Source organism: Salvelinus namaycush, chromosome 11 (genome assembly GCF_016432855.1).
Source record: "Salvelinus namaycush isolate Seneca chromosome 11, SaNama_1.0, whole genome shotgun sequence".
NCBI lineage: Eukaryota > Metazoa > Chordata > Actinopteri > Salmoniformes > Salmonidae > Salvelinus > Salvelinus namaycush.
This window is the reverse complement of record NC_052317.1, coordinates 36327188-36347982: the sequence shown is the minus strand read 5'-3', so window position 1 is coordinate 36347982 and position 20795 is coordinate 36327188. Positions and strand designations below refer to the sequence as shown.

Genomic DNA, 20795 nt, shown 5'->3' with positions numbered 1-20795 from the left:
ACTTTGCTCTTCTTCTGTCACAAACCTTTACAGTAAGCTTCTCCAACTGAGGAGGCCAACTCTTCAGAAAATGCAGAAAATGCACTAACACTGTATTCAACTGCAGGTTTCTGACTAACTGCAACCTATAGGTAGCTGCTGTAGGCCGTACTAAATGAAATCTGGCAGGGCATCTCATTCAAGTGAACTGTGTGAGTCTGGAAGTCGTGGCTATGGAAGACCTACATGTATCTTTCCCTGGCCAAACGCAACGGAAGTCTTCTGAGACCATGAATAGACATCCCCATCTCATATTTTCACATCTTTCTATTTCTCCTATCTCCCCCACACATCATGATTGGTCCAATAGCATTGTGGGGAGGAGCTTAGAGAAGGAGGAGGGGCCTGACAACACATGCACCAGGAAGGAACAGCCCACCTGCGTTGCCTGGCGATAACAACTTTACTTTCTAGACTGGCGGACTGACACACACCTCTTGTAAACGCTTATCTATACATATACAATATTGGTCATGTAAACTATGTGGAAAATAAACAAAGCAAATTTAAAAAAGAAAAAAGAAACAACCATAAAAACAACTGTACACAAAACTTCACAAACAATGATGAGAATTATAATCAAATTGTATTTTTTGTTATTTTTTAGTTTTGTTATTGTTGTTGTTGATATGGACTAAGATGTCTTGGTTGTAGCCTGGTATCTTAGGTTGCTGGGTTGCTAGGCCTCTGAAGGCGTGGACGGAAGCTGGAAGTGCCTACGCTATCAAAACATCCAGGACCGGTGGAATGGTGAAACTACAAAGAGGAAATAAAGGAGCTAAGCGTAAATTACGGCTCCATCTCAGTGTCTTTGTATGGGGAAACCCAACCCAGAATGTCCATGTCGGCTCAATCTGAGTGTGTCTCAATGGGTAAACTCAGAGAAGAGCATCCATTTTGGCATTCCCTCCCAGTGTGTCTCTATAGGGAAACTGTTATACTTGGACGTGGGTCCCCTGGGACTGAAGGATCTGGACACTGGAGATGATCTTCTTCTGGTGACCCGCCAAGGTCACATCCATCTTAACGAGCTCACTAGAGGAGAGGACAGAGGACAGAGGAAGAAGGGAGTTTACAAAATGACAAAATTGACAACAGACTCCTCTTTTCTCTAGCTCTGCCTACTCCTACTCTCTTTTCTCCAACCCTAGCCCCCAGGCCAGCTCTGCCCATGTATCTCACCTGATGCTGATGTAGAGGACAGAGTCCAGGGTGACGTATCCAGCGCTGGTGAAGTTCCCCTTGTACTGTCCCATCTTGATGGCATCCAGCCACTCCTCCATCGTACTCACACTGAACTCTGGAGTGGTCGGGTCTTCCCTGCTGGGCAAACAGGAGAGAATATACACATTCTTTAAATAAGACAGTCCAGATACAGTACTAGTTCGAATAGTTTATTATGGATCTGACAGTGTGTGCTTGAAGACTGGATCTACAGTGGTTCTGATTGTGCGTGTGGTTTTGGCCCCACTCACCATAATGAGCTGTTGGCCAGCTCTCGGAGGCTGGCTGGATCTCTGATCAGCTTATCCAGGGTGGTGACGATCTGGCCAAACTTAGGCCGTTCGCTGCGGCCCTTCTCCCAACAGTCCAACATCAGCTGGTGGAGGACCACAGGACAGTCCATAGGGGCCGGAAGACGGTAACCCTCATCTATCGCTTTGATCACCTAGTGGGGAAGAAATAAAAAATAGAGGAGGATTAGATGGTCCTTAGTCAATCACAGTAATCATCTACCGAGTATGGGAGAGAAAGCCAACTGAGTCCACCGAGCTTCTACGCCAAACCAACCCACGATTGACAAGAACAGCCATCAAGAGTAAATCATTGATGAATCATTACCATATCAGCTATACACCGACACTGTGCTTTATTATAATGAAACTACTCACATCCTGGTTGGACATCTCCCAGTAGGGTCTCTCTCCATATGAGACCACCTCCCACATGACGATGCCGTAGCTCCACACATCACTGGCTGACGTGAACTTCCTGTAGGCAATAGCCTCTGGAGACGTCCATCGGATGGGGATCTTCCCTCCCTGGAAGGGTTAATAAGATGATCATAAAGGGTTAATAACACATTTAGAAAGGGTTAATAAAACATTGCTGAATGGCTGATACAATATATTTTTTAAACAACTAGAATTCATTAATTTCTACTTTGGCAAATGATTGAATTGAGTTGAAAGAGAGAGTGAACAATGCACATTGTGGAGGCGTAGGTAGGAAAGCTCAAATAACTGCATGGAAACACACAACAGAGTTACGGTTCTACCTCATACTTTTTATTGATTAAAACCCTCAAACACAGAGCATCTCTTTCTATTCACACACCAACAGAGAGAACGCAGTAGTGCTTTGACTTCCTCCCTCCATCTCTCCCTTTTCACTCATCTTTCACAAGCCTTTTTTACTTTGTTATTCACAGGGAAAATAAAGAGAAAAGAAGAGTATATGAAGAGTTTATTTCCAAAGCTATATCCGACAATTTTTCACATTTGTGTTTTTTCATGAGAAATTATTGCTTATGGGTACCTTCATGTATGTGTAAAATATTAGTGTTCTCAGATTTTTTATTAATACATTTTAGCTGTGTATTAAAACGTTTTTGTTGTTGCTGAATGCATATATATATACATTGTAGCTGGAATGTAATGTTCGTATTCTGTACATTTGCCTATGATATGTGGTTGTCTCAACAAGCTATTTTAAGATTAATACATTAAGTCGCTCTGGATAAGAGTATCTACAGTACCAGTCAAAAGTTTGGACAAACCTACTCATTCAAGGGATTTTCTTTATTTTTACTATTTTCTACGTTGTAGAATAACATTGAAGACATCAACACTATGAAATAACACTTGGAATTACATATCAATCAAAAAAAAAGTGTTTTATATTTTTAAATACATTTTATATTTTATATTCTTCAAAGTAGCCACCCTTTGCATTGATGACAGCTTTGCACACCTTAGCATTCTCTCAACCAGCTTCATGAGTAATGCTTGTCCATCTAATGCTTTTCCATCTACGTAACATTGCAAAAATCAGAAACCTTCCGTCCAAAAATGATGCAGAAAAATGTATCCATGCTCTTGTTACTTCTAGGTTAGACTACTGCAATGCTCTACTTTCCGGCTACCCGGATAAAGCACTAAATAAACTTCAGTTAGTGCTAAATACGGCTGCTAGAATCCTGACTAGAACCAAAAAATTTGATCATATTACTCCAGTGCTAACCTCCCTACACCTGCTTCCTGTTAAGGCAAGGGCTGATTTCAAGGTTTTACTACTAACCTACAAAGCATTACATGTGCTTGCTCCTACCTATCTTTCCGATATGGTCCTGCCGTACATACCTACACGTACGCTACAGTCACAAGACGCAGGCCTCCTAATTGTCCCTAGAATTTCTAAGCAAACAGCTGGAGGCAGGGCTTTCTCCTATAGAGCTCAATTTTTATGGAATGGTCTGCCTACCCATGTGAGAGACGCAGACTCGGTCTCAACCTTTAAGTCTTTACTGAAGACTCATCTCTTCAGTAGGTCATATGATTGAGTGTAGTCTGGCCCAGGAGTGTGAAGGTGAACGGAAAGGCGCTGGAGCAACGAACCGCCCTTGCTGTCTCTGCCTGGCCGGTTCCCCTCTCTCCACTGGGATTCTCTGCCTCTAACCCTATTACAGGGGCTGAGTCACTGGCTTACTGGTGCTCTTCCATGCCGTCCCTAGGAGGGGTGCATCACTTGAGTGGGTTGAGTCACTGACGTGATCTTCCTGTCTGGGTTGGCGCTCCCCCTTGGGTTGTGCCGTGGAGGAGATCTTTGTGGGCTATACTCGGCCTTGTCTCAGGATGGTTGGTGGTTGAAGATATCCCTCTAGTGGTGTGGGGAATGTGCTTTGGCAAAGTGGGTGGGGTTATATCCTGCCTGTTTGGCCCTGTCCGGGGGTATCATCGGATGGGGCCACAGTGTCTCCTGACCCCTCCTGTCTCAGCCTCCAGTATTTATGCTGCAGTAGTTTATGTGTCGGGGGGCTAGGGTCAGTCTGTTATATCTGGAGTACTTCTCCTGTCTTATCGGGTGTCCTGTGTGAATTTAAGTATGCTCTCACTAATTCTCTCTTTCTCTCTTTCTTTCTTTCTTTCTCTTTCTCGGAGGACCTGAGCCTTAGGACCATGCCTCAGGACTACCTGGCATGATGACTCCTTGCTGTCCCCAGTCCACCTGGCCGTGCTGCTGCTCCAGTTTCAACTGTTCTGCCTGTGGCTATGGAACCCTGACCTGTTCACCGGACGTGCTACCTGTCCCAGACCTGCTGTTTTCAACTCTCTAGAGACAGCAGGAGCGGTAGAGATACTCTTAATGATTGGCTATGAAAAGCCAACTGACATTTACTCCTGAGGTGCTGACTTGTTGCACCCTCGACAACTACTGTGATTATTATTATTTGACCATGCTGGTCATTTATGAACATTTGAACATCTTTGCCATGTTCTGTTATAATCTCTACCCGGCACAGCCAGAAGAGGACTGGCCACCCCTCATAGCCTGGTTCCTCTCTAGATTTCTTCCTAGGTTTTGGCCTTTCTAGGGAGTTTTTCCTAGCCACCGTGCTTCTACACCTGCATTGCTTGCTGTTTGGGGTTTTAGGCTGGGTTTCTGTACAGCACTTTGAGATATCAGCTGATGTAAGAATGGCTATATAAATACATTTGATTTGATTTTCCAACAGTCTTGAAGGAGTTCCCACATATGTTGAGCACTTGTTGGCTGCTTTTCCTTCACTCTGCGGTCCAACTCATCCCAAACCATCTCAATTGGGTTGAGGTCAGGTGATTGTGGAGGCCAGGTCATCTGATATAGCACTCCATCACTCTTCTTCTTGGTCAAATAGCCCTTACACAGCCTGGAGGTGTGTTTTGCGTCATTGTCCTGTTGAAAATCAAATGATAGTCACACTAAGCGCAAACAAGATGGGATGGCGTATCGCTACAGAATGCTGTGGTAACCATGCTGATTAAGTGTGCCTTGAATTCTAAATAAATCACAGACAGTGTCACCAGCAAAGCACCCCCTCCCTATCACACCTCCTCCTCCATGCTTCACGATGGGAACTACACATGAGGAGATCATCCGTTCATCTACTCTGCGTCTCACAGAGACACGGCGGTTGGAACCAAAAATCTAACATTTGGACTCGTCAGACCAAAGGACAGATTTCCACTAGTCTAATGTCCATTTCTCGTGTTTCTTGGCCCAAGCAAGTCTCTTCTTATTATTTGTGTCCTTTAGTAGTGATTTATTTGCAGCAATTCAACCATGAAGGCCTGATTCACTCAGTCTCCTTTAACAGTTGATGTTGAGATGGGTCTGTTACTTGAACTCTGTGAAGCATTTATTTGGGCTGCAATCCGAGTTGCAGTTAACTCTAATGGACTTATCTTCTGCACCAGAGGTAACTCTGGGTCTTCCTTTCCTATGTCGGTCCTCATGAGAGCCAGTTTCATCATAGCGCTTGCAACTGCACTTGAAGAAACTTTCAAAGTTCTTGAAATTTTCCGGATTGACTGACCTTCATGTCTTAAAGTAATGATGGACTGTCGTTTATCTTTGCTTATTTGAGCTGTTCCTGCCATAATATAGACTTGGTATTTTACCAAATAGGGCTATCTTCCGTATGCCACCCCTACCTTGTCACATCACAACTGATTGGCTCAAATGCATTAAGAAGGAAAGAAATTCCACAAATTAACTTTTAACAAGGCACACCAATTAATTGAAATACATTCCAGGTGACCAGTTTATGAAGCTGGTTGAGAGAATGCCAAGAGTGTTCAAAGCTGTCATCAAGGCAAAGGTTGGCAACTTTGACGAATCTCAAATATAAAATATATTTTGATTTGTTTAACACTTTTTTGGTTACTACATGATTCCATATGTGTTTTTCCATAGTTTTGATGTCTTCACTATTATTCTACAATGTAGAAAACAGTAAAAATAAAGAAAAACCCTTGAATGAGTAGGTATGTCCAAACTGTTGACTGGTACTGTCTAACGTTTAGCAAAAATACGTAACTACTTGTCTCTCTAAAATGAAACCATCAAGTGATGAAACCACTTCTGTCATTGAACAACCTCATGCCATGAATAGATAGTGAAAAAACAAACCAATCTCTGTTTAATCAATAAAAGCTAATTTACCAAAATTTCAGAAGATTTTTAAGAAACTCTTCATATGGAATAGTTTCAGCAGAAAACAGGCTTTTAAAAGGCATGGGGACTGTTTATAAGAAGCACAAAGGAGACAGCATTAGGATGCCTGTTTGGCTCCCTATGCAGATCACACCAGTATTTTAAAATGCTGCTAATGCTGCACTCCTACCCCTACACAGATCACACCAGTGTTTTAACATTCTACTACTGCACTCCTATAGTCCCAGCTCTCTAGTCAAAGTCAAATGAAAGAGACAAAGTGAGCAGTCTCCATCTACAGTACATCTCTCCCTCTCTCATCTCTCTCTTCTTCATCTCGCTCCACTTTTACTCTCTCTCTTGCTTTCTCTCTAACTCTATCCCTCACTCACTCCCCCCCCCCTCTCTAATTTTCTCTCATCGCTCTCTCTTTCAATTCAATTAAATTCAAAGGGGCTTTATTGGTATTGGAAACGTGTTTACATTGCCAAAGCAATTAAAATAAACAACGAACAAAAGTGAGAAGACTCAAAACATCATCAACAAAAAAACTATAAAAAATGTAAAGTAAACATTGCACTCCTAAAGGTTTGAAAATAATAAAGACATTTCAAGGGTTATATTATAAACTATATTATCAGCTATGTTTTAGCAAGGTGCAAATAGTTGAAGTACAAATAGTAGGTTAAGATAAATAAACACATAAATATTGGTGGTATTTACAATGTTGTTTGTGCCGCACTGGTTCACCTTTTCTCATGGAAACGGGTCAAACAGTGCATTTGGAAAGTATTCAGACCCCTTGACTTTTTACACATTTTATTACATTACAGCTTTATTCTAAAATTGATTAAATAGTTTTTTCCCCTCATCAATCTACACACAACAACTCATAATGAAAAGGCAAAAACAGAATTTTAGACATTTTTGCACATTTATAATTAAAAAAAAACTGAAATATGATATCAACATTCAGTATTCAGACCCTTTACTCATGACTTTGTTGAAGCTAATTTGGCAGTGATTACAGCCTAAAGTCTTCTTGAGAATGATGCTACAAGCTTGGCACACCTGTATTTGGGAATTTTGTCCCATTCTCCTCTACAGATCCTCTTAAGCTCTGTCAAGTTGGATGAGGAGTGTCGTTGCACAGCTATTTCCAGGTCTCTCCAGAGATCTTAGATCGGGTTCAAGTCCTGGATGGGCCACTCAAAGACATTCAGATACTTGTCCCGAAGCCACTCCTGCGTTGTCTTGGCTGTATGCTTAGGGTCATGGTCCTGTTGGAAGGTGAACCTTCGTACAATTCTGAGGTCCTGAGCACTCTGGAGCAAGTTTTCTTTAAGGATCTCTCTGTACTTTGCTTTGTTCATCTTTCCCTCGATCCTGACTAGTCTCCCAGTCCCTGTCGCTGAAAAACATCTCCACAGCATGATGCTGCCACCACCATGCTTCAACGTAAGGATGGTGCCAGGTTTCATCCAGACGTGGCGCATGGCATTCAGGACAAGGAGTTCAAACTTGGTTTCATCAGACCAGAGAATCTTGTTTTTCATGGTCTGAGAGTCCTTTAGGTGCCTTTTAGCAAAGTCCAAGTGGGTTGTCATGTGCCTTTTACTGAGGAGTGGCTTCCATTTGGCCATTCTACCATAAAGGCCTGATTGGTGGAGTGCTACAGAGATGGTTGCTCAGTTTGGCCGGGTGGCCAGCTCTAAGAAGAGTCTTGGTGATTCGAAACTTCTTCCATTTATGAATGATGGAGGTCACTGTGATCTTGGAGACCTTCAATGTTGCAGACATTTTTGGTACCCGTCCACAGATTTGTGCCTCAACACAATCCTGTCTCGGAGCTCTACGGACAATTCCTTCGACCTCATGGCTTGGTTTTTGCTCTGACCTGCACTGTCATCTGTAGGACCTTATATAGACAGGTGTGTGCCTTTCCTAATCATGTCCATGAATTGAATTTACCACAGGTGGACTCCAATCAAGTTGTAGAAACATCTCAAGGATGATCAATGGAAACAGGATGCACCTGAGCTCAATTTTGCTTTGTCATTATGGGGTATTGCGTGAAGATTGATGAGGAAAAAATTTAATTTAATACATTTTAGAATAAGGCTGTAATGTAATAAAATGTGGAAAAAGTCAAGGGATTTGAATACTTTCCGAATGCACTGTACATCTTGCAGCTGTGATTTGACACTGCGGTATTTCGCCTAACACATATGGGAGTTTATCAATGTTTGATTTGTTATCCAATTCTTTGTGGGTCTCTCTCTCTAACTCCTACCCTCTTATCTCTCTTATCTCTAACTCTATCCCTCCCTTCTCTCTCGCTCCATCTCTTTCTAATCTCGCTTCACTCTTACTCTCCTTCTCTCTCTCCTACTAAACCTCCCTCTCCTCTCTATGGCATGTAGGTCTGTGTGTGCGTGTGTGCGTGTGTGCGTGTGTGCGTGTGTGTGTGTGTGTGTGTGTGTGTGTGTGTGTGTGTGTGTGTGTGTGTGTGTGTGTGTGTGTGTGTGTGTGTGTGTGTGTGTGTGTGTGTGTGTGTGTGTGTGTGTGTGTGCGTGTGTGTGTGTGGATGGCTTTACCAGTGAGTGGCTGACACACTTCTTCTCCCAGGGCTATCTATGCTAATGTCCCATTAAAGAAACATCTCTAACACTTCCCTGTGAATACCGATGGAGAAGTGTCTTTGTGTGAGCATATCATATGAGGCACCATGCAGTGCAGCGCTGCTTATTACGCCGTTTACAGCCTGTGTATAATGCTCAGTGAATGGGGTTACACGTAGGATTAGTTATAAGGCTATGTCTGTGTTATATATTATAATATAATGCATTATTTATAGCATGTAAACTGTTGTCAGTGGCTACTAGCTTCTCAACATCTTCTCAACGGCTACTAGCTAGCTTCTATATTTCCCCATTACAGCACAGTGATGATGAAATGTCTTCATATTTGCTGCTGGCTTTTTTTAACCTTTTTAATTCCACAACCTTTTAATTCCACTCTCTCCTTGTTACTTTTTAATTCACATTTTCACATTTGGACCGGTTCCTCCACTCTCTTCTCGTTAGTTTTTAATTCACATTTTCATATTTGGACAGGTTCCTCCACTCTCTTCTCGTTAGTTTTTAATTCCCATGTTCGTATTTGGACGGGATCATCCTCTCTCCTCTTCTTCAAGTCTTAGAGGTCCTATAGGGCAGGAGTTTGACAGCTCCAACAAGCTACTCTATTCCTCTCCACTAACCCTGAGCCAGATTCACATTAATCCCACCACTCATTATGTCTCGTTAAGTCTAATAACTCGTTAGAATAATTAGGGCTTGTTAGGCGCAACCTTGAAACCAGCAGGTCTTTTAGCACCTGGCGTGGAGAGTGCTGGGTAGTTAGGAAGATAGATATGTCCAATTCCAACCTCTAACCCTTTGCCCGCTATGCTTTTTTGTAGATCTGAATGGATTATACCTATCCAGTCCTTTTATATCTTCTGGAAGTGCCAAGGGGGTAAAGGGGTTGATCTGGCATGGGGCATTAGAACGAGCTCTCTCTCTTCATCTCCAGGGGGTAAAGGAAGGGACAATGGACTAAACGGGTGAGAGGAGCGAGGGGTGAAGGGATGAGAGAGAGAGGTAACACAATAAAAGCTTTTTCGTTGCGAAACCTGCAATTATCCCAGTAGGAAGACAAGGGGCACTGTTAAGCACAGATCAGATACAACAGCCGACATGAGACGAGACAAAACTAGCCAGTTTTAGAATATTACGTTGTAGAACAGCTGACTGAGGACCGGGCATTCAGATCAAATAGTGTATTCCCTGACGAAGGCCTTGCAGCCAAAATGCGTCAGAGTATTTAAGCTTTGTTTCCATTGAACATGCAATACAAATAAATGCATTTTAATGAATGGTCTTCCTTTCTTTTTGAAGACGAGATGCGCAGTTGAGATTAAGGACCCTGGGACTAAACACCTCCCTCTGCAACTGGATCCTGGACTTCCTGATGGCCCGCCGCCAGGTGGTAAGGGTATGTAACAACACATTCGCCATGCTGGTCCTCAACACAGGGTCCCTCAGACGTGCGTGCTCAGTCCCCTCCTGTACTCCATGTTCACTCATGACTGCATGGCCAGGCACGACTCCAACACCATCATTACGTTTGCAGACGACACAACAGTGGTAGGCCTAGCCAATGGTCTAGGTTAAAAAAGCTTCTTAACAACTTCTACCCCGAAGTCATTAGACTCCTGAAGGGCTACCCAGACTATTTGCATTGCCCCCACCCCACCTTTTACGCTGCTGCTACTCTCTGTGTATTATCTATGCAGTCACTTTACCTCTACCTACATGTACATATTACCTCAATTACCTCAACTAACTGGTGCCCCCGCACTTTGACTCTGTACCGGTACCCCCTGTATATAGTCTCCACATTGACTCTGTACTGGTACCCCCTGTATATAGCCTCCACATTGACTCTGTACCGGTACCCCCTGTATATAGTCTCCACATTGACTCTGTACTGGTACCCCCTGTATATAGCCTCCACATTGACTCTGTACTGGTACCCCCTGTATATAGCCTCCACATTGACTCTGTACAGGTACCCCCTGTATATAGTCTCCACATTGACTCTGTACTGGTACCCCCTGTATATAGCCTCCACATTGACTCTGTACCGGTACCCCCTGTATATAGCCTCCGCATTGACTCTGTACCGGTACAACCTGTATATAGCCTCCACATTGACTCTGTACTGGTACCCCCTGTATATAGCCTCCACATTGACTCTGTACAGGTATCCCCTGGATATAGCCTCCACATTGACTCTGTACCAGTACCCCCTGTATATAGCCTCCACATTGACTCTGTACCAGTACCCCCTGTATATAGCCTCCACATTGACTCTGTACCGGTACCCCCTGTATATAGCCTCCACATTGACTCTGTACCGGTACCCCCTGTATATAGCCTCCGCATTGACGCTGTACCGGTACCCCCTGTATATAGCCTCCACATTGACTCTGTACCGGTACCCCCTGTATATAGCCTCCACATTGACTCTGTACCGGTACCCCCTGTATATAGTCTCCACATTGACTCTGTACTGGTATCCCCTGTATATAGCCTCCACATTAACTCTGTACCGGTACCCCCTGTGTATAGCCTCCACATTGACTCTGTACTGGTACCCCCTGTATATAGCCTCCACATTGACTCTGTACCAGTACCCCCTGTATATAGCCTCCACATTGACTCTGTACCGGTACCCCCTGTATATAGTCTCCACATTGACTCTGTACTGGTATCCCCTGTATATAGCCTCCACATTAACTCTGTACCGGTACCCCCTGTGTAAAGCCTCCACATTGACTCTGTACTGGTACCCCCTGTATATAGCCTCCACATTGACTCTGTACCTGTACCCCCTGTATATAGCCTCCACATTGACTCTGTACTGGTACCCCCTGCATATAGCCTCCACATTGACTCTGTACCGGTACCCCATATATATAGCCTCCACATTGACTCTGTACCGGTACCACCTGTATATAGCCTCCACATTGACTCTGTACTGGTACCCCCTGTATATAGCCTCCACATTGACTCTGTACCGGTACCACCTGTATATAGCCTCCATATTGACTCTGTACCGGTACCCCCTGTATATAGCCTCCCCATTGACTCTGTACCGGTACCACCTGTATATAGCCTCCACATTGAGTCTGTACCGGTACCACCTGTATATAGCCTCCACATTGACTCTGTACCGGTACCACCTGTATATAGCCTCCACATTGACTCTGTACCGGTACCCCCTGTATATAGCCTCCACATTGACTCTGTACCGGTACCACCTGTATATAGCCTCCACATTGACTCTGTACCGGTACCACCTGTATATAGCCTCCACATTGACTCTGTACCGGTACCACCTGTATATAGCCTCCACATTGACTCTGTACCGGTACCACCTGTATATAGCCTCCACATTGACTCTGTACCGGTACCACCTGTATATAGCCTCCACATTGACTCTGTACTGGTGCCCCCTGTATATAGCCTCCACATTGACTCTGTACCGGTACCACCTGTATATAGCCTCCACATTGACTCTGTACCGGTACCACCTGTATATAGCCTCCACATTGACTCTGTACCGGTACCCCCTGTATATAGTCTCCACATTGACTCTGTACTGGTACCCCCTGTATATAGCCTCCACATTGACTCTGTACTGGTACCCCCTGTATATAGCCTCCACATTGACTCTGTACAGGTACCCCCTGTATATAGTCTCCACATTGACTCTGTACTGGTACCCCCTGTATATAGCCTCCACATTGACTCTGTACCGGTACCCCCTGTATATAGCCTCCGCATTGACTCTGTACCGGTACAACCTGTATATAGCCTCCACATTGACTCTGTACTGGTACCCCCTGTATATAGCCTCCACATTGACTCTGTACAGGTATCCCCTGGATATAGCCTCCACATTGACTCTGTACCGGTACCCCCTGTATATAGCCTCCGCATTGACTCTGTACCGGTACCCCCTGTATATAGCCTCCACATTGACTCTGTACCGGTACCCCCTGTATATAGCCTCCGCATTGACTCTGTACCGGTACCCCCTGTATATAGCCTCCACATTGACTCTGTACCGGTACCCCCTGTATATAGCCTCCACATTGACTCTGTACCGGTACCCCCTGTATATAGTCTCCACATTGACTCTGTACTGGTATCCCCTGTATATAGCCTCCACATTAACTCTGTACCGGTACCCCCTGTGTATAGCCTCCACATTGACTCTGTACTGGTACCCCCTGTATATAGCCTCCACATTGACTCTGTACCAGTACCCCCTGTATATAGCCTCCACATTGACTCTGTACCGGTACCCCCTGTATATAGTCTCCACATTGACTCTGTACTGGTATCCCCTGTATATAGCCTCCACATTAACTCTGTACCGGTACCCCCTGTGTAAAGCCTCCACATTGACTCTGTACTGGTACCCCCTGTATATAGCCTCCACATTGACTCTGTACCTGTACCCCCTGTATATAGCCTCCACATTGACTCTGTACTGGTACCCCCTGCATATAGCCTCCACATTGACTCTGTACCGGTACCCCATATATATAGCCTCCACATTGACTCTGTACCGGTACCACCTGTATATAGCCTCCACATTGACTCTGTACTGGTACCCCCTGTATATAGCCTCCACATTGACTCTGTACCGGTACCACCTGTATATAGCCTCCATATTGACTCTGTACCGGTACCCCCTGTATATAGCCTCCCCATTGACTCTGTACCGGTACCACCTGTATATAGCCTCCACATTGAGTCTGTACCGGTACCACCTGTATATAGCCTCCACATTGACTCTGTACCGGTACCACCTGTATATAGCCTCCACATTGACTCTGTACCGGTACCCCCTGTATATAGCCTCCACATTGACTCTGTACCGGTACCACCTGTATATAGCCTCCACATTGACTCTGTACCGGTACCACCTGTATATAGCCTCCCCATTGACTCTGTACCGGTACCACCTGTATATAGCCTCCACATTGACTCTGTACCGGTACCACCAGTATATAGCCTCCACATTGACTCTGTACCGGTACCACCTGTATATAGCCTCCACATTGACTCTGTACTGGTGCCCCCTGTATATAGCCTCCACATTGACTCTGTACCGGTACCACCTGTATATAGCCTCCACATTGACTCTGTACCGGTACCCCCTGTATATAGCCTCCACATTGATTCTGTACCGATACCCCCTGTATATAGCCTCCACATTGACTCTGTACCGGTACCCCCTGTATATAGCCTCCACATTGACTCTGTACCGGTACCACTTGTATATAGCCTCCACATTGACTCTGTACCGGTACTACCTGTATATAGCCTCCACATTGACTCTGTACCGGTACCCCCTGTATATAGCCTCCACATTGACTCTGTACCGGTACCACCTGTATATAGCCTCCACATTGACTCTGTACCGGTACCCCCTGTATATAGCCTCCACATTGACTCTGTACCGGTACCACCTGTATATAGCCTCCACATTGACTCTGTACCGGTACCCCCTGTATATAGCCTCCACATTGACTCTGTACCGGTACCACCTGTATATAGCCTCCACATTGACTCTGTACCGGTACCCCCTGTATATAGCCTCCACATTGACTCTGTACCAGTACCACTTGTATATAGCCTTCACATTGACTCTGTACCGGTACCACCTGTATATAGCCTCCACATTGACTCTGTACCGGTACCACCTGTATATAGCCTCCACATTGACTCTGTACCGGTACCCCCTGTATATAGCCTCCACATTGACTCTGTACTGGTACCACCTGTATATAGCCTCCACATTGACTCTGTACTGGTACCCCCTGTATATAGCCTCCACATTGACTCTGTACTGGTACCCCCTGCATATAGCCTCCACATTGACTCTGTACCGGTACCCCATATATATAGCCTCCACATTGACTCTGTACCGGTACCACCTGTATATAGCCTCCACATTGACACTGTACTGGTACCCCCTGTATATAGCCTCCACATTGACTCTGTACCGGTACCACCTGTATATAGCCTCCACATTGACTCTGTACCGGTACCACCTGTATATAGCCTCCACATTGACTCTGTACCGGTACCCCCTGTATATAGCCTCCCCATTGACTCTGTACCGGTACCACCTGTATATAGCCTCCACATTGAGTCTGTACCGGTACCACCTGTATATAGCCTCCACATTGACTCTGTACCGGTACCACCTGTATATAGCCTCCACATTGACTCTGTACCGGTACTCCCTGTATATAGCCTCCACATTGACTCTGTACCGGTACCACCTGTATATAGCCTCCACATTGACTCTGTACCGGTACCACCTGTATATAGCCTCCACATTGAGTCTGTACCGGTACCACCTGTATATAGCCTCCACATTGACTCTGTACCGGTACCACCTGTATATAGCCTCCACATTGACTCTGTACCGGTACCACCTGTATATAGCCTCCACATTGACTCTGTACCGGTACCACCTGTATATAGCCTCCACATTGACTCTGTACCGGTACCACCTGTATATAGCCTCCACATTGACTCTGTACTGGTGCCCCCTGTATATAGCCTCCACATTGACTCTGTACCGGTACCACCTGTATATAGCCTCCACATTGACTCTGTACCGGTACCACCTGTATATAGCCTCCACATTGACTCTGTACCGGTACCCCCTGTATATAGCCTCCACATTGATTCTGTACCGGTACCCCCTGTATATAGCCTCCACATTGACTCTGTACCGGTACCCCCTGTATATAGCCTCCACATTGACTCTGTACCGGTACCACTTGTATATAGCCTCCACATTGACTCTGTACCGGTACCACCTGTATATAGCCTCCACATTGACTCTGCACCGGTACCCCCTGTATATAGCCTCCACATTGACTCTGTACCGGTACCCCCTGTATATAGCCTCCACATTGACTCTGTACCGGTACCACCTGTATATAGCCTCCACATTGACTCTGTACCGGTACCCCCTGTATATAGCCTCCACATTGACTCTGTACCGGTACCACTTGTATATAGCCTCCACATTGACTCTGTACCGGTACCACCTGTATATAGCCTCCACATTGACTCTGTACCGGTACCAGCTGTATATAGCCTCCACATTGACTCTGTACCGGTACCACCTGTATATAGCCTCCACATTGACTCTGTACCGGTACCACCTGTATATAGCCTCCACATTGACTCTGTACTGGTACCACCTGTATATAGCCTCCACATTGACTCTGTACCGGTACCCCCTGTATATAGCCTCCACATTGACTCTGTACTGGTACCACCTGTATATAGCCTCCACATTGACTCTGTACTGGTACCCCCTGTATATAGCCTCCATATTGACTCTGTACTGGTACCCCCTGTATATAGCCTCCACATTGACTCTGTACTGGTACCCCCTGTATATAGCCTCCACATTGACTCTGTACTGGTACCCCCTGTATATAGCCTCCACATTGACTCTGTACTGGTACCCCCTGTATATAGCCTCCACATTGACTCTGTACCGGTACCCCCTGTATATAGCCTCCACATTGACTCTGTACCGGTACCCCCTGTATATAGCCTCCACATTGACTCTGTACTGGTACCCCCTGTATATAGCCTCCACATTGACTCTGTACCGGTACCCCCTGTATATAGCCTCCACATTGACTCTGTACTGGTACCCCCTGTATATAGCCTCCACATTGACTCTGTACTGGTACCCCCTGTATATAGCCTCCACATTGACTCTGTACCGGTACCCCCTGTATATAGCCTCCACATTGACTCTGTACTGGTACCACCCGTATATAGCCTCCACATTGACTCTGTACCGGTACCACCTGTATATAGTCTCCACATTGACTCTGTACTGGTACCACCTGTATATAGTCTCCACATCGACTCTGTACTGGTACCACCTGTATATAGCCTCCACATTGACTCTGTACCGGTACCCCCTGTATATAGCCTCCACATTGACTCTGTACTGGTACCACCTGTATATAGTCTCCACATTGACTCTGTACTGGTACCACCCGTATATAGCCTCCACATTGACTCTGTACCGGTACCACCTGTATATAGTCTCCACATTGACTCTGTACTGGTACCACCTGTATATAGTCTCCACATCGACTCTGTACTGGTACCACCTGTATATAGCCTCCACATTGACTCTGTACCGGTACCACCTGTATATAGTCTAGTTACTGTTATTCTACTGCTGCTCTATTATTATTATTATTTTATTTTTTAAACCTGCATTGTTGATTAAGGCCTTGTAAGTAAGCATTTCACTGTAAGATGTTCTATTCAGAGCATGTGACAAATCAAATTCGATTCGACTATTTTCACAGTAATGGTGTCTCTTTACAATGAAGTGATGAAACTTTGAAACAAAGTTGCCACTTGTAGCAAGGTGTTGTAGCAACTAAGTATCATGAAATACATGCACCAGAAACAGTTCTCACTTTGTGACTTGTCTGATAAATATCAGCAAGCTAGGCTAGCTAGCTGCAGCAAAAACGCTTTCATATTGGCGAAACGGATCCGTCTCGTCTCAATTTAGACTAACAGGGACTGACAGGCTGTTTCACGCGTGATTTGTCATTCTACCCCTCTCTCTCTTTCTCTCACAAAAAAAGAAGGAAATAAAGGGGACATTTGAAGGGAAGGGGTAAGGGGGAAAGTGGAAAGGAAAGAGATTTGAGAAGGAGAAAGGCTAGGGAGTGAGGAAAGGAGAGAGAGGTGAGGAGAAAGGCTAGGGAGTGAGGAAAGGAGAGACAGAGGTGAGAAGGAGAAAGGCTAGGGAGTGAGGAAAGGAGAGAGGTGAGAAGGAGAAAGGCTAGGGAGTGAGGAAATGAGAGAGAGAGGTGAGAAGGAGAAAGGCTAGGGAGTGAGGAAAGGAGAGAGAGGTGAGAAGGAGAAAGGCTAGGGAGTGAGGAAATGGGGATGAGGTTTGAGGTGGATGAGAGAGGTAAGAGAGAAAATAACAACATACTGGGAGGACAGGGGCACTGATATGGACTAACACGCTCTCTCCTCCTCCTCACAAACATACAGTAGGCTACAAATATTTACTGTCTAAGCAAATTCCAATTGCACCATCATGTATGAGCCTTTCAAAAACAAGGATTTCAATGCAATAATCCTTCACATAACACATTCTCTGTTCTCCTACCGGTGTGGTATAAGGGAGTGTGTCTGTCTTACCCGTGTGGTATAAAGGAGTGTGTCTGTCTTACCCGGGTGGTATAATGGTGTGTGTCTGTCTTACCCGTGTGGTATAAGGGTGCCTGTCTTACCCGGGTGGTATAATGGTGTGTGTCTGTCTTACCCGTGTGGTATAATGGTGTGTGTCTGTCTTACCCGTGTGGTATAATGGTGTGTGTCTGTCTTACCCGTGTGGTATAAGGGTGTGTGTCTGTCTTACCCATGTGGTATAATGGTGAGTGTCTGTCTTACCCATGTGGTATAATGGTGAGTGTCTGTCTTACCCATGTGGTATAAGGGTGTGTGTCTGTCTTACCTGGGTGGTGTATGCTGCCTCAGGGTCGTCCTCCAGTACTCGTGACAGGCCAAAGTCAGACACCTTACACACAAGGTTGCTGTTGACCAAGATGTTGCGCGCGGCCAGGTCTCGGTGAACGTAGCTCATGTCAGACAGGTACTTCATGCCCGACGCAATGCCACGCAGCATGCCCACCAGCTGGATCACTGTGAACTGACCATCTTGTTTCTATTGGAAAGAGGGAGAGGGAGATACAGAGAGAGAGAGAGGGGTGGGGGAGAAAAGGAGAGAGAGAGAGAGAGAGAGATGTTAGCTGTTGTATGTTCTGTCGGTGTTGTCACCATCAGCCCAGCAACAGTATACCCTTAGGGAACAATACAGTTTATTGAATTGGCTTGAATTTCATTGAACACACATATGCACATTGTGTTACCACCACAGCAGTCCTGCTCTGTGAATAACACCCCCAGCCTGACTCTATCTCATAAATCCTTCTCCACAGTTCCTCTACTAATATACAGCAGGCTGTATCACTGAGAACAGATCACCACTGTTACCACTCTCATTACCGCAATACAGATACAGTTCTCTTTAAGTGGAGCCCATTCCCCTCCACGATAATCTGGCTAAATGATGATGAAAACTGACAGGGAAGAGAAAGAAGACTGCTCTCTTAAACACACACACACACACACGCGTGTTGGCGATGTTTGATCTGGGTAGTGAGCATAATGACTGTCATAAAAAGCCAATATAATTCTGAGATCAGTTTTATGGGTAATAGGCTAAACACAGAGTTACACAGGTTTCATTAGACCCCAGATCAATGAAGAAGCACTGGTCACAAAAACAATGCATCTCTCTCTCTCTCTCTCTATTTCACTTTCACCCCTCTCTCCCTCTCTCTCTCTTTCATTCTATTTCACTTTCACCCCTCTCTCTCTCCCTCCCTCTCTCTCTCTCTCTCTCTCTCTCTCTCTCTCTCTCTCTCTCTCTCTCTCTCTCTCTCTCTTTCATTCTATTTCACTTTCACCCCTCTCTCCCTCTCTCTCTCCCTCTCTCTCTCTTTCATTCTATTTCACTTTCACCCCTCTCTCCCTCTCTCCCTCTCTTTTTCTTATTATCTCTCTCATCCAATTTCTCCTCCCTCTGTCTCCCTCCCTCCCTTCCACTCTCCAATCCCCACTCCCCCCTTCTCTCTCAAATCCCTTACTGGAAGTGCTATAAGGAGAGATTGTTAAAGGAGGAAGTCTGTGGGTTAGAGAGACAGAGCTATCAATCAGTATTTCACAAAACAAGACATAATTAACTTCCTCCATAGCTGCTGAAACACCGGGAGAGGAGATACACTAACAGCCCATAGTTTTACAACACCTACTCATCAAAGAGTTTTTTATTATTTTTACTATTTTCTAAATTGTAGAATAATAATGAAGGCATCAAAACTATAAAATATCACATATGAAATCATGTAGCAACTAAAAAAAGAGATTAAAAAATCTAAATATATTTTATATTTGAGATTCTTCAAAGTAGCCACCCTTAGCCTTAATGACAGCTTTGCACGCTCTTGGCATTCTCTCAACCAGCTTGAAGGACTTGCCACATGTTGGCTGCTTTTCCTTCACTCTGTGGTCCGACTCATCACAAACCATCTCAATTTGGTTGAGGTCCGGGGATTGTGGAGGCCAGGTCATCTGATGCAGCACTCCATCACTCTCCTTCTTGGTAAAATAGCCTTTACACAGCCTGGAGGTGTGTAAGACACAGCGGTTGGAACCAACATCTCCAATTTGGACTTCAGACCGAAGGACAAATTTCCACCGGTCTAATGTCCATTGCTCGTGTTTCTTGGCCCATACAAGTCTCTTCTTCTTATCTGTGTTCTTTAGTAGTGGTTTCTTGGCAGCAATTCGACCATGAAGGCCTGATTCACACAGTCTCCTCTGAACAGTTGATGTTGAGATGTATCTGTTACTTGAACTCCGTGAAGCATTTATTTGGGCTGCAATTTCTGAGGCTGGTAACTCTAATGAACTTATCCTGTGCAGCAGGGCTAACTCTGGGTCTTCCATTCCTGTGGCGGTCCTCATGAAAGCCAGTTTCATCATAGCGCTTGATGGTTTTTGTGACTGCACTTGAAGAAACTTTCAAAGTTTTTCTAATTTTCCGTATTGACTGACCTTCTGTCACGTTCTGACCTTAGTTCTTTTGTATTTTCTTTGTTTTAGTATGGTCAGGGCGTGAGTTGGGTGGGTTATCTATGTTTTGTGTTTCTATGTTGGGTTTTTCGTTTGGCCTGATATGGTTCTCAATCAGAGGCAGGTGTTAGTCATTGTCTCTGATTGGGAACCATATTTAGGTAGCCTGTTTTCTGTTGTGTTTTGTAGGTGGTTGTTTTCTGTGTCTGTGTGTTCCAC

General features: G+C 45.0%; 1 protein-coding gene across 1 annotated transcript in view; it reads right to left on the bottom strand.

The window, feature by feature from the left end:
* Nucleotides 1-974: 974 nt before the first annotated feature.
* LOC120055648 (ephrin type-A receptor 3-like) overlaps nt 975-20795 on the bottom strand; it is a 198252-nt gene continuing 178431 nt past the window's right edge. The window contains exons 14-18 of the mRNA XM_039003538.1: nt 18394-18603; nt 1932-2081; nt 1515-1708; nt 1222-1359; nt 975-1074 (exon numbers count right to left, since the gene is read on the bottom strand). Coding sequence (XP_038859466.1) covers nt 975-1074; nt 1222-1359; nt 1515-1708; nt 1932-2081; nt 18394-18603 — 792 coding nt within the window. The remainder of the gene's footprint in view (nt 1075-1221; nt 1360-1514; nt 1709-1931; nt 2082-18393; nt 18604-20795) is intronic.